We start from the raw sequence: 14,276 nt of genomic DNA, 5'->3' as shown, positions 1-14,276 counted from the left end.
GAGCACAGGAGATTTTCATGTTGGTTGAGTTATGCTGATGTAGGAGTATCATGCATCTCTAATCCAGACGAGGGGAAGCTCTGTCTGCCTCACCCACAGGTGCCACGAGGGCAGCTCTTTAGCTAGGATCACCAGGTTTCCACTAGAGGCTGCACTGGTCCAGGCGCATTTCCCAGTACAGGCTGGCTCAGCACCTCCTCACCCGGAGCTGTGCGTGCAGGAGGAATTTGCTACAAGAGCACTAATGAGTCTAACGCTGAAGCCTCCCTCAGATATTGGCATTAACGCCTAACATGTTATAGTGATGAAAACACTGCATCAGCTATGCTTGCCAAATGTTCCTAGTAGACACCCTTGCATGTCTTTTGGTGCAGCAGCTTTGCTGGTGAGGGCTGCACCTGTGCCCAGCTGAGGGCACTGCTCAGGTATAGAGCCTGAGCTGCTGGTGGGGAGCAGGATCAGGGAGTGTGCTTCCACTGGTTCTGGTTCAGGCTGGGGGTGCAGGAGCTGGTGTGGATGACCTTTTGCCAAGATCAGCTACTGAGTTCTTCAAAACGTTGTCAAAAAAGCTACAGGAAGGAGATTCCTGGACTCTGTAGCCCTCTTCAAAGAGCCATGTGTTACTATGTAGCCATACAGAAATGGCTTTGGAAGGAGAAGGTACCAGCTTGACATCAAAGGGACTACACATGGTAAGTGTACTGCAGAGCTCTATTTGCTTACCACTACCTTGGGTCATTTACTTGTGCTCCCAATGTTTAATCTTCTGGATTTTTTCCTTTTGATTCTGTGGATGTTCTTATATGTGTCCATAATTCAGTGTATCCTTCACGTGTGCAGCAAATAGGGTTTCTTGCCTTCTGTAGCTCTTTGGGATTTTATGTCTCACGAAGCAGTGCAGGGCCCTTTCTTCATGACTGCCTTGGGCAAAGATTGGCAAAGTTTGGCTTAGCCCTAAGAGTCCCCTCTTATTTTAAATAATGGGATATTATGCTCAACCTAGGATGTTAAATGCAGAGGACACACGGGTGTGATGCATGAACCGTGACTGGTTGTAAAAGGTTGAGTTTAAAGAACAAGAAGGGCAGATGCTTGCAGCCTTCTGAAGTGGTGTGGTGTTACTCTGTATGGGCTGAAGCTCTCTGCAATTGTGTGGTGACACTCTGTGTATTGTGGCCATCTCGACTGTGACATATGCTGTGACATGGGAGAGCAACTGGCCACTATGGCTGCTGTTCGGTATACCAAGTTTGTTGAAAAACTGTGTGTGTGACAGAAGATATGTGCTCGGAGAAACAAGAGGAATGAGGTGGCAGGTTTTGCCCTCTGTGTTACACAAGGGAATTAAGGGCTCCTGTGTGCCTCCTTGTTAGAAATACCTCTTTGCCGAATTCCCGCGCTCCTTCTTCACCTAAGTGCTGCTCAGAGGACCTCGCTGAGCGCTGGCTTGGCCGTCTCTTTGGGGCAGATGTGTCTGTGCGTTCAGATGTGGGGCTGCCAGGGTGGGCGAGAGAGACCTTTCGAGCTTAAGGGGACGGGTACCGCGGCCCGGCGTGGGGGGCGTGGGCAGGAGAGGGATTAGCGGGGGGTTACCGCTGGGCACTGCCTGCAGCCCCCCGGGGCTCCCGCCGACTTTCGGGGTTCCCCGAGCGGCAGGGCGGCGCCGGCCGCCCGCCCGCGCTGCCCGGCGGCCCCGGGGGAGGGCCGGGGGGGTCCCGCCTCGCCGCCCGGCCCCTTTGCATTGCGCATGGGCCCTCCCCGCCGGGTGGCCATGTTGCAGTGCTAGCAGGCAGCGCAGAGGCGGCGGGCGGCAGCGCAGCGCAGACACCGCACCGCGATGGCCGTGGCCGTGGGCAGACCGGCGGTGCGCGGGGCCGGGGGGCAGCGCGGGGCCGGGACCGGACAGCCCGAGCGCTGCCGGGGCGCAGCGCCGGGGATGCCGTGCCGGGGGTTGTAGGGGCGGAGGGCTGCGGGGGCGCGATGCCGGGGGGCACGGTGGGCTCGCCGCGGCGCACCGACTCTGCCCTTTTCCAGGGCCGGGGGAGCCCGCGCGAAACTTTCTTTGGGGCCGCAGCTCGTGATTGCGGCGGGGCCGTGGCGGCGGCGGGCAGCTGCTCCCGGAGCCCCGCGGGGGTGGTCCCGGGCTGTGCCCGCCGACCCTGAGGTGTTGGTGCCTTGCCGTGCGTGTTTCTGCCCCGCCGCTGCCCGTGGACGGGACAAGCGGAGAGCGGGAAGGGCTGTGCCCCGTGCGGTGGGCAGCCGGCGGGCGGGACGGGCCCGCGGTCCCCGAGAGGCTGCGGCGGGCGCGGCACGGCGGTCCCGGCATGGAAGTGTTCCTGGGGCAAGCGTGTCCTGCATTTTCCAGTGTGACCGTTTTTCTGGGGATGTGGTGGCGGGGAGAGGGTTTTTAGGTTCGTATTGAGGAAGACAAAATATTTCCCCCTGACAGGGAGAAAGTGTAAAAAACCTCAAACCCACAAAAGCTAAAAGATACCGAAAAAGCAAAGGAAGTCTCTCTTGCATCCAGCTTGCAGGAACATGAATGAAACTCCACCGTGACCGGACTGAATGCGCTTTTGTGCATCGTCGGCCAGGGGAGGGAGAGACTTGACCGACTTCCCGGTAACTTTTTCAGTGCTTGGGAGTAACATATAAGTTGCCCACAAGTAGGGAGCTAGATTGTGACTCTGTCTCAAAATAAGAAAATGGTTTGCGTTCAAGATGCAACCAGGATGAGACCAGTTTCTTTTAGCGTTCATTATGTGCTTATGGATCTGCGGGGCTGTATGGTTCCTCTGATGTGGCAAAACAAATGTATGGAGATGGGGTTAATGGTGTTACTGGAGGTGGGGAAGTTATGCTACTAAGCAAAATAAGAGCTGGTGTTTCTTAACAGAATGCCTATAAATTATGCCAGCCGTTTGTAAGGCTTCTTCTGAAATGTTTCCTTGATCTTAAGGTCTAAAGCATGCTTAGAAATTGAAGTTTGTCTTTCAGTGTACGAATATGCATTGAAAGTGTGGCTTCAGATGGTTTTTTAGGGCAAGCTGAAGGGTATTGCAAAGCAGAGCCTTTTGGCTTTGTGTGGAGCAGTAACTTTGCAGCATGAATAGGCTCAGGAACGTGGCTTATTGCAAGACTTGATTGCTGTTTGTTCTTGTGGATGTGTTTGGCGCTCTTTTTTTTTCGTTATTATGTTAAACTGGTGCTGCTGCTGAGCCTCTTGCGTTATTTTGGTTAGCCCAAATCCATGGCCATTCCAGAACAACATCCACAGAAGGTTTTGCACCAGTTAAACTAAGTTCTTGTCTGTGGACTGCTGAGTCCAGTCCAGTGGGACTGACTACAGGATGAAGCATCCGTCAGCATGAGAGTAGCATGTGCCTGTGGGAGAGGGAAGGAGGAGGGCACTTGGCTTCCCCTCAAGCAGCTGCTGGGCAGATCCTCTGGAATCTGTGCTTTTTGGACATGGGAGTTGTTTTATCTTGGGGTGATAAGCGAAGAAAGGATGGTCACCTGGCATTCCGGAGGTGTAGGGCATGTTCTGTCTTATGTACTGCCTTATCTAATACTCCCTGCTCCCACTTTGCATGTTGCTGTTGCGCTCTGCTGTGAGGGTGGCAGGCAGTTGCAAGGAATTGTTAATTATATGTTAGAGTAAGGCAAGACTGGTGAACGTTTGCCTTTGCAACTTTCTTGCAAAATATGATTGAGTGGAGCCCTGAGTGGCGTGTGTCTTGTTGGAAGGAGAATTAAAGGAAGGGGGAAAGAAAAAGGAAAGGAATGAAACCAAAAGCGAGTCAGTTGGAGTTAAAATGATGATAACATTCCTGAGTCACAAGCTTTTACGTCCTGGCAGGATATGACATTATGTTAATTGTAAAAGTATGCATAGAAAAATAACTTGAGTAAACGGCTCTGAAGTGTCTGTGTTTAATTGTAGCTGAGTAGGGTGTGTTTTGGTAGGACGGGAGGCTTTCTTTTTAAGGCCCTGATCCCACAGATGTGAAGGCACATGTGTAATGTTGCTGCCTGTAATTTCATTTGACTTAATGGAGACTGATTTTGGCATGCAAATGTAGAGGCCTGCATAAGCAAAGTTTTGGCAGAATGGATGCCGGGAGCTGCTGTGGGAGATCTTAGCTGATGAAATCCATGCCTGTGCTTAAACATGCACCAGGCTGAGAGGATGCTGTGGTCATCTGGGCTCAGTGTGAGATAAGCCACTTCCACTCTGGAATCTGTTGAGATGTGCTGGATAGGGGGCACTTTTCTTCCTCTTGAATTAATTCCCAGCATCTTGACCAGTGTTGGATGGCTTGTTCATAGGTCTAAGTATGGAAGAGAGCCCTGGCCTACCTACCCTTCTCTTTGTGTTTATCCTAAATGTGTACAGAACCAGAGCTTGGTTATGTTGCAGGAGTGGGACACATGTTCATTTAAGAGTATACTTTGGTGTACCCCCCTTGCCAAGTCTAAAAAAAACTGAGGGAAAATGAAGCTGGAATGCAGATTTTGCATAGAAACCATAGAAAACATTATCTGAGAGATTAAAACAGCACAATGTATTCTTACTCTTCAATCTGTTTTAAAAATACTTGATAATGAGAGACTGCTGGTTTCCATGGAGGGGAGGAAGGAGAGGGAGATGGGAAGGTAGAGGGGGGCTGAAGCATCTGTGCTTTGTCTTGGAGCAGCAGATTTACTGACACCCACTGTGCTCTGCAAGAGCTAGGGCAGCACCTTTGGAGAGCCACATCTGTGTGTGCTGCTGCGTGCCACAGGGCCACCATGACCACTGGCTTGGGACAAGAGATGGGTGTGAGGGAGGGGGTACCCCATGCTTCTGCATTGTGGGGCTTCAGGCTCCTCTCACTGAAGGTGAGAGGTGCTGTGGGTGTGGGTGGCACTGTTTGGGCTGCTGAGGTAGCCAGGGCACGGGGTTTGGCTTCCTTGCCTGCTGCTGCCAAATGGGCTTTTGGGCCTGGCCTGGCTCAGCTGTCTGCACCAAGGAAGCAGCCCTGGGTGGTGCGCACAGGACTGTATTTTAGCTTGTGACCTTTTTGTTTCCTTTATTCACCTTGCTGCCTTGTTTGCAGTAGGAAATTCTTTCAGACAATTCTTGCTGCTCCTGTTGATGCTAACAATGGTGGGAACCTGCCTCCTCCTTGCTTTTGTTTCAGCACAGCCTCGGTCAGGGGCAGGCTGTGTGTGAGCCCACAGCATACTCGGGACCTCCAGCTTTTGCAGTGTGAATGAGCTGAGCTGGAGTGAGATACTTGATAAGTCCATGCTTTATGTAGGTGAGATGATGGGGAGGCAATTTTAGTGCCTGAGTAAGGCCCCTAAAATAATGATGGAGGTTGACTAAGCATGAATCTGAGGAATAAAATATTTACGCACAGCTGAGGCATGTTTTATATGTTCCCTTCCCACCTCTGCAGCCCCTGAGGGAGAGAGCTTTCTTGGCTGGCTGTCTGCTCTGAATCTATCTGAGGGTTCATGCTTCTCTTGTGGCTGTTCTGTGGCTCTTTGAGGTAATTCTGGGAGCATGGGCATGAGGCTATTCAGTGCTTGCTTGGCAGGAGAGATGCTGAGGGTGCAGGGTCTTCTCTTGGCTTGGCAAATGCTGCAGCTTCCTCCAGCCTTGCCCTTGGTGTGCTTTGGCTCTAGGCTTCAGCCCTGTGGGCTGCAGGGGCTTTCTCAGGGAAAGATACTGAAGCAGCTTCAGTGTAGAACAGTTGGCTGTGACCAGGTGATGCAAGAATAAACAAAAAAAGCCTCCCAATAGTACTGGAAGCTTTTTTTAGGTATGCTGTGTAGCTGCCTTCACTTCCAGCTCTGTGAGCAGCTCTCCAGCCCGCTGGAGGAAGCGATGCGTAATAATGGTTCAGACAAACACCGTGGCACGGGGAGAGTTGAGTGCTGCTGCTGCTGGAGGAGGCTCCAGAGTGGACACACGGAAACCACTTTGGGTTCTCACTCTCTTAGCTCACAGCAGCCTTAACAGAAATTTACCCCAAATGTTGTTCTTGCTCCACGGAGTGCAAGTCCTTGTTTGTGTCCACTTTGCAATGGGAGTAAGAGATGCTCATTCTTGGCAGCTCCCTCCAATCTGGACACCTTTCCTCATCCTCTGCACCATGATGCCTGGTTTAAACACATGTGGGCCAGGACATTGTTGTCAGAACTGTTCTTGTCCACAGCTTGGACAAGGTGTGATGAGCAGAGGTGTAGGCAAGATCCACTTGGCCGTGCATGAGGTGCTGAAGGAAGAGCCACAAGCAGGAAGAACAGCTTGCTGTATTTTTCCTTTAGCAGGACCCAGCCTTTCTGGAAGCTTTCTCCCTCTCTGGAGTGCTCTGCTCATCCCATCTAAGTGGTGCTCTACTGGCACAAGCTGTAGTCCAAAGGCCATTACTGCTTTGCCCTTTCCCTGCTAGTACAGTTATTTTGCTGAGCTCTGTGATTTATGAGTCTTGAGCTATCTTTGGGACTCCTTACTTAAGAATACAGGCTGTGCCCATGTTTTTGGCAACACAGGCTTAGGATCTGAATTTGCAATTAGAGCTGTTAAGCGTCTGCAAATAGGAAGAAGCTGCATCTTTCCTTGCAGGCTTAAGGTTTTTGTTTTCTGTAGTAGCATCCCACAGGAGGTGCTGTCAAAGAGCAGACTGCTGCTGTTTTGGGGAGTTGGTGCTTTCTTCCATCTGAGCTTACAGCTTCTTTAGATCTTTCTGTTGTCTAATTGGATTTTCTGTTTCTGGGCTTATTTTCAGATGGGATCTAGCTGCTGGAAATATGTTATTGAAGTACTGTAATTGTGGGTTATTTCTTTACCAGATCTGCTCATGAATACTTGGCACAAGCTAATAGAACAGATTTGGTTTAAAAACGCTTTGGTTTTGCCACTGTTGCTGCCCCTGCTTTGCCAGCGGCTCCTGAGAACTGATTCCTGTGCACAGCAGTAGTTCTAATATGAATTGTTCCTGGAAATCTGCATGCCTCTCTTGACTTTCATTCAGGAATTACATTAACCTCTCTCACGTGATGGGTGTGGAAGTGAGGCACTGTTTTGACTCCTGAATGGGGTATTTTTAAGTGTCTTTCTGGGCTATTTGGGACTGTCTGTGGATCTGAAGGTGTTCTGTCAAGTCTGGGTGTGTTCCATTGGTGGCTTCACTGGGTGCAAAATCAATTACAAGGTCTGGTGTAAGCAAAAAACTCAGCAGAACTTATTTGTCAGATGGGTTGAATGCACCAAGTGTGCAAAGTGCCTTGTGTAAGCACATGAACTTGGCTTGAATTAAGGTTCTGGCAGTCTGGTGGTGGCAGCTCTGTTTTTGTCTGTAAAGAAAGTGAAAGGATCAAGTTGGGGAGATGGCTTGTTTGCTGACTCTGTGAGCTTGTGGCTCTGCAGGGCAGCGCAGAGAGGGGTTCACAGGGAGTACAGTAGTGTGAACTGCAATAGAGGTGGATTTGCAGGTCTGCTTTTAGCCTTCCAGATGGGGGTTCCTGCTGTAGCCACAGAGACATCTTTGCATTTTGACACACAAAATCATCTCCCTTCAACCCCTGTGTAAATCCTTCTCCTCTGCTCTGGGTCAGCCTGGGGGCTTTTGGCAGCTTTCAGATGAATGAACAGTGCCAGGCTGATGGTCCTGGCTTAATTTTTCTAGGACAAAATTTGGCAGGCAACAGACTAGTTTGAAAATGAGAGACTTGCAACCTGGAAAGGCGAAGGTACTGGGTTATGACTGACGCTCATTCCTGGCATCTCCCTGCAGGAACATGGATTTCCCCACATCACCTGGATGTGTCTAGGAAATGTGCAGGGTTGCAAGTAAAGAGGTTGTGCATACCTGTAATTGGATTTTTCTTTTATTGCTTCATCTGTGGTTGAAGATTTTTTCCCCGTTTTCACCTTTAGTTGTAATTGGTAGGATTACATTTCTTGGTTCTGTGGAATGAACACAGAAACAGCATGGCAAATGTTATTTCAATAATCTTTGTTGTTGTTTTGTTTCTAGTTTGAGGTGTCAAGGCTGGTGTTGTCAGAAGGTGTTGAATTAAGTAATTGGAAGCAGTACTCATTTATTCTGAGCTTTTGCAGCGAGACGATTAGGTTGTCATACTGCGAGCAGGTATTGCTCCCTGTAAATGCTGGGAGTGATTATAAGGCTTAACGCAGCCATCTGGGACTGAACATATGCACAGTCCTCAAATCTTCATGTCAGGGCCCCAAGAGGAGCAGGGATTTTGTGGCATCGTCTGGTGACGAATCACACCACTTCATCACCACATTCATTGGCTGCTGTGTTTTCCTCCTGTAAATCTGCTTCATGTCTGGGTTGGCCTACGGCAGGCCTCATTATACCTTTGCTTTTTTGGGCAGAGTTCTGAGACCTGAGGGTTTTTTTACCTGATTGCAAGCACAAGGGTATGAACACTGGAGGAAGAAGGGTGGGGGGAAAGTAATTTTTCAAATCTTGTTTCAGTGGTTTAGCCAAAGCTTCCCATAATTCTGGCCAGGTAACTCAACTCCCTGCTACTGTGGTTATCCTAGCAGAAGAAACAACCAGTCAACCATTATGCCTTTGTTAACCTACAGAATCAGAAGATCAAGATTTCTAATTACATTTGAAAAGGGTTTTACTGTTTTCCTGTATCTTGTATGTAATTTCCAAGCCAAGAGAAATCCCTAGTGCTTTTAAATGAATGCTTTTCTGCCACAAGCTGTCTTATCACAGAAAAATGCCAGGCTAGTCTCATTTTCTTTCATCTCCCTCATTAATATTAAATACATGGCACTTTAATATGGCAGCCAGAGCAAAAGCAGGGAGTTTCAGCTAATATCTGACAATGGCAAGCTGAGATTAGAAGATATCAGAGTACTGTCGGTATATATAAAGGAACTGGCGTTTTTTCAGGAGCACTTGACCTAATTTATGTCAGTTCTTTTCTCTCCCTGCTCCCTTCAATCTTTCCATCTTCAAGTGAGCCCCTTACATGCTCCTGCCTTTCTTACAGGCCTGGTTCAGTCTTCTGGGAGAGGGAAGCACAAGTCCCTGGTGTCCAAATGGAGGTGAAAAGTGGCACCAGATCCGAGAGCTCCGTGCTGGGGAAGAGCCTTTGTGGAAGAAGTGTAGACTTAGCCTGTGGGGCAGCTCTTCAGCTAAAGTTGCTGGACTCTCCTGATGTTCTGAGTTACAAGGCGCCTGGCTGAAAGTAAAAGATAAAACAACTTTACAGAGAAACACCTCCCCTTCTGGGACACACAGTTGATGGTCACTGAACAATTGGAATGATTCACGTGGGTTTCTGATGTTGATTGGGACTGTCGGGGGACCTTGGGTTGTGTGTTTCCAGGTATCAGGATATTCACCCGGCTGGAAAGCACTCCTGCTTTTGAGCATTTGCAGTTGAGCAGCTATTAATTATTAGAGCAGTAATTAGCAGAGCCACTTAGGATTAGGGTTCGTGTGGTTGACAAGCTGTGGGTGTTTTGGCCTCTGATTTGGTGTGTGGTCTTGGGCAAATACCTTTGTCTTGGTTGTGCCTTTGTCTTCTGCGTGTGTAAAACAGGAGATAATTCCCTCTATTGTTTTGTGAGGTGCCAAGCTGTGATCAGAGAATTAATAGCACACCGTAGTCTCCTCTGCAGACCTCGCCCTGTTGCACCAAATCGAGTGAACTCTTGTGGCACAGAGGCTTTACCAGATTAATGCTTTTAATTAAAACTGCCTTCAAGAAAATAACTATTCAAATAGGGTAATATGCAAGATGTGTTTTCAAGGAGATGTAACAATAAGGAGGTAGGGTTTAAAGGTGAGCAGTGTGACTAACTCTGACCTTGTTTCTCTGGGTTTGAGTGAGTGCAGTTGAGGGCAATTTTCACGTAGAGCATTCCTCAGAGTTACTTAATTTCTCTGGTGTAGGCCAGAACCGTTTAAACACAAAGCCAGAGGTGTTTTGTTGCTTAAACAAAACATTATTTGAAACTGTGGGTTGCCATGTGACTCCTGTCTGTTACTGAACACAGCTACATTTCCTCTGGGTTTGGCTTTGCCAGGAATGGAGCTCAGAAAAACTTTTTTTTTTTTTTCTAGTGGGATGTGCTTTACAGGATTTTGATATAACCTGAGGAAAGCAGGATTTTCATAGCCTAACCAAGTAACCTGATGATTTCTTCCAGTGGGTTGAGCCAGAAAGGCAGAAGTATAAATCCAGGCTAGCTGTGATATAGTTTATGTGCTGTCCTGGTTTCAGTTTGAAGGGAGCTATAAAGTTCACACGGGCTAGAAAATGTTTCTGGCATGAAGTAGGTGGTTGGTCCCTATGTAAAATCCACGGTAAGGAGTCCCGAGGGACGGGTGTGTGGATGTTGTCAGTATCCACACCGTGGTAAATGTATCTTTTTCTGAGCTGCGTGTGCTGAAACATTTTGGCAGTTGCAAACTGCTCAGGGCTGGAGCCTCCTATTCCCGTTTTGGTGCTGTTCCTTGCAGAGGAGAATAGTGGCCCAGCATGTGGGGTTCAGTGGTGCTGGGTGGAAGGAAGGAGGAATGGAGATGGCTGGATGCGTGCCGTCCTCCTGTGTGAGTAGAAAGGTAGTGCAAGCCTGTTCTTGAGGTTTATGCTCCATTTGGCACCCTCAGGGGCTGCTGAGTGACCTGAGACAATGTGAATTAAGACATCAAGCACCCGAGGAAGGACCTCTCCAGCCTGCCCTGCTGGGGTCTGCATGCACTGCTGGCCAGGTGCAGGCACAGGCTCTTGGGCTGTGCTGGTGTGTGACATGGGAGCCCTCATGCTCCTTCTCCTGGACAGCTGTGGGAGGAAGAGCTGGGCATTAGCCTTCCTCTCTGAATGCTTCCTGACTTCCTCAGCAGGTATTTATTTATCTGTCAGACCCCAGGTGCTCTGGAATATGAGCAACCCAGGCAGGGCTGCTTGTGGCTTTGTGCATCACCTCCTGCTCTGAGCAACGTGGAGGTGGAAACTGCAATTTTAATGAAGGATATGCAGCAGCAGATCCCTCACTTTGGTATCTCATTAAATAACTGGAGCCAAGGGCAGAAACGTGCACCGCACATGGGAATTGTGCTCCAGTTTTGGCATAGGCTGGTCTGCAGCACTTGGAGTTACAGAGCATGTCAGAGCAAGGAGCTCCTTCATGTGAATTTATCTTCCCTAGACCTCTGCAGGAAGCTTGCTTGGAGCAGCCTTAATTTGCCTTGGGGTGTGTTTGTCTTCTCAAATCCTTAGGTTTGGCTCCATCAATTTGTGGCAGGATTTACCTGCTCTGTCAGGTCTTTAGAGTCAGGCTGCTGCAGGAGCTGAGGCCAGCTCATCTGTCACAGTCCTTCTCAGCTGCTGTGAGTTGGCACAGAGCTCAGCCAGGGCCTTGCTAGTGGAGGGATCCCGATTGCCTGTCCTGGTGCTTTCAGGGAAAGAGGTGTTGAGGTGAAAAAGGGGATGAGAAATCTGAGTACTCTGAGCGCAAAAAGCTGCAGTGTAAACTAACTGCAGGAGGTGCAAGCTAATGGCAAGTACTCTTGCTTATTGTTATTATTCAGAGAAAGAGCCTTGCAAAATGTTCCGTTCCAGAAGCTGTCCTTGAGCTATGGATTTCAATCAAGAGCAGTGCAATATGTATCATCTGCACTCATAGGGTTGCAAGAGTTTGGATTGTGTTTAGCTGGAGTGTTGTGGAGAAATCTGAGCAGCTGGACTGTCCAGAAGCATAGCACTCCAGAGAATTCAGTCTGTTTGCTTTTGGGGGTGTAAGGGAGAGTAACACTGGAAGTGAGGGTTTCATTTAACACTGCACTGTTACAAGCAGCGGCATGGGCTGCTAAAGCACAAGTCTTAACAGGAGAGCAGAAATTAAAATTAAATCTGAATCCAACTGCTTCTGCTTTGCTGTCAAACTGCAAACATGACTGGGGTGGACAGTTGAAGAAGAATGTGGTGGCCAACATGAATTAATCTGTGGGGGTGGATATTGGCTCAGGTTTAACCTTCTAGCAGGACTGCTCCAACTGCTAATGGACGTTGCAGCAGCTTGCGTATGGAATAATTTATGAATTTGGAAGGACACGATTCTGGAGAATGTGGGTGAATGCCAGTGGTTTGCAAACCTCTGCCAATGGTCTTGTGAGCGGCAGGGTGCTGTGGGAAAAATAACATTGGATTAGTGCAGGGTAATGTTTGGAAGTGTCCCACTTAGCTCCTAAAGCCTGGCCCTTGTGCAGAGCTGCACTGGGCTCTCAGCAGGGTGCTCAGAAGTAGCAGAAATGCTTTAAATATGCATCTGCTGCATGCACCAAACAAGAAGTGGGGAACAGTACAGGGAGATGGTTTTAGCTGCAGGCTTTTCCCAAGCAGCCTTAGCAGCATCTCTGCCGTTTGAGAGGACAATTTCCTTGTTCCAGGTGATTGGACTGTCTGGGCAGACGCCAGGTCACTTGACTTTGCAGCTCCAGGGCAGCTGGGTCCCACTCCAGACCTGTCCCCTGGCTTGGGAGCTGGTGTTGGGCGCCTTTGCTGCAGCCACGGAATGGACGCCTTCCTCAGCACCAGACTCCAGAGCTGGTGTGAGCCCAGCAGCACTCCAGGCCTCTTTCCAGCTTTTCAGGCTCTGCTTTTAATTAAACTGTCGCGACATGGGACAGCCGGAGGATGACTGAGATACCAGAAGCCAAAGGTCCGGCTCACAAAGGTGCATGGGAGCCTTGGAATGCGGATGGGAAGCCTTGGACAGCACCTAGGGCAGGATCGGTGCCTGTCTCCCACTAATGGTGGTTTATTTGCTCTCTGCTCACCCATCTGCTCTGTGGCAGGGCTGAAAACATCTCTGAGGTCTGGTTTCAATAACAAAGTGTGTCCTCGCAGCTGAAGGGAACCTTAGGCAATAGCTACTCCTTTGCAAGCCTTCACTTTGCAGAAGTTGATGGGCACCATTTACCTGTGAGGATCTTTGTGGATTTGAGATAATACAGAAGGCTCCAAGGAGATTTGCTGTCCTTGATCTGTGTTACCTGGCATTTCTTGGCACTTCATGCCTCTAGGCTTGGTCCCATGATAGAGCAGTGCTTGCCTCTGAGCACCTGCCTGCTGGATAAGTTGCTCTCCTCATAGAGCTTATCCTTTGCCAGCCATGAAAACATCTTCCCTTGTGCTTCCTGGCCAAGCGTTGCTTCTGCTGTGTGTGTCAAGGATTGCTTGCTGCCTGTCCTGCCACAAATGCCCATTGTTCCAGTGGACAGGTTGAAATGCAGCATAATCCTCAAGTGTTCTGGAGATTTGACACATACCACGAGCTCTCTGAACATGCAGCTCTGCCAGAGGCTGTCTTGGCATGGATAACTTGGGAAGAAGTAGCAGCTAGGTGAAGTCTGGTTCTGGAGCAAATGTGGGGAGAATGCATCAAACACAGCTGGTAGTAGGTTTGGCCCTAAGTCCTTGGAATTATGTGTCAGACCAAAGAGAATTTTATTGTTACAGGATTCATTTAATTAGTGTCTGGAATGTAGCCACTAATGTAGGTTTGTGTGTAGAAAGATGGTTAGTACTTTCCTTTAGGAATTGTTGTTTTCTACATGTAGATGTTCAAATAATAGGGTTAATAAAACTTTGCAACAGCCAAAAGGAAAATGTTTTTCTCTTGCTTATTTTCTTGTGCTGTACATTTAGACACTGTTCTCATTGTTGGTTTTTTTTTTTTTTTTTGGTTTGGGCTATGTATGTCCCTTTTTCTAGAGCAGAAAGGAAAATTGTTCACCAACAAAAGCTAAGCTTATGGAAACTACCACTTGGCTGAAGGTTCAGGGGCTGGAAGCATCTGAACCTGCTGACATGAGGGGACTTGGGGGTGTCACTGGAGCCTCCAAAGCCCTTGCAGTGGGGGAGGAAGGAGGAAAAGGGTGACAGTACACGCTTGTGCTTTAGTAACAGCCATTGATGGAGGGGGGACGTGGGGAGGTTTTTCCATATGCAGTGGCTTATGCCAGTTTTGCATCTGCCTTTATTTGCATTATTAGGATTACACTAATAAATCTGCTCTGAACCTGCTTGAAATCCCTGACGCTGTGACATTGCTGTTTGCCAGAGCTGTGCACACTGTCCCTTGCCAGGATCCAGCCCTGGGGTGGAAGCTGTGCTCACACATCTCAGGAGGCTGCTGCATCCGCCCAGCTGTGGCCTCGTTGCCTTTACAATAAAATCCTGCCTGCACTGATGACATTTTTTATTTGCTTCCCCAGGAATTGTTG

At 48.9% G+C, this 14,276-nt stretch overlaps 1 protein-coding gene across 3 annotated transcripts in view; it reads left to right on the top strand.

Annotated features, from left to right (window-relative positions):
- The first annotated feature begins 1,704 nt into the window (after positions 1-1,704).
- Positions 1,705-14,276, top strand: part of SEPTIN11 (septin 11) — a 42,969-nt gene continuing 30,397 nt past the window's right edge. For all 3 annotated transcript variants that reach the window (XM_030272180.4, XM_030272179.4, XM_072928901.1), the window contains exon 1: positions 1,705-1,864. In XM_030272180.4, coding sequence (XP_030128040.1) covers positions 1,838-1,864 — 27 coding nt within the window. In that variant the 5' untranslated portion in view covers positions 1,705-1,837. The remainder of the gene's footprint in view (positions 1,865-14,276) is intronic.

Source organism: Taeniopygia guttata, chromosome 4 (genome assembly GCF_048771995.1).
Source record: "Taeniopygia guttata chromosome 4, bTaeGut7.mat, whole genome shotgun sequence".
Classification (NCBI taxonomy): Eukaryota; Metazoa; Chordata; class Aves; order Passeriformes; family Estrildidae; genus Taeniopygia; species Taeniopygia guttata.
The sequence above is the reverse complement of the archived record's forward strand: the minus strand, read 5'-3'. Positions and strand labels throughout refer to the sequence as shown.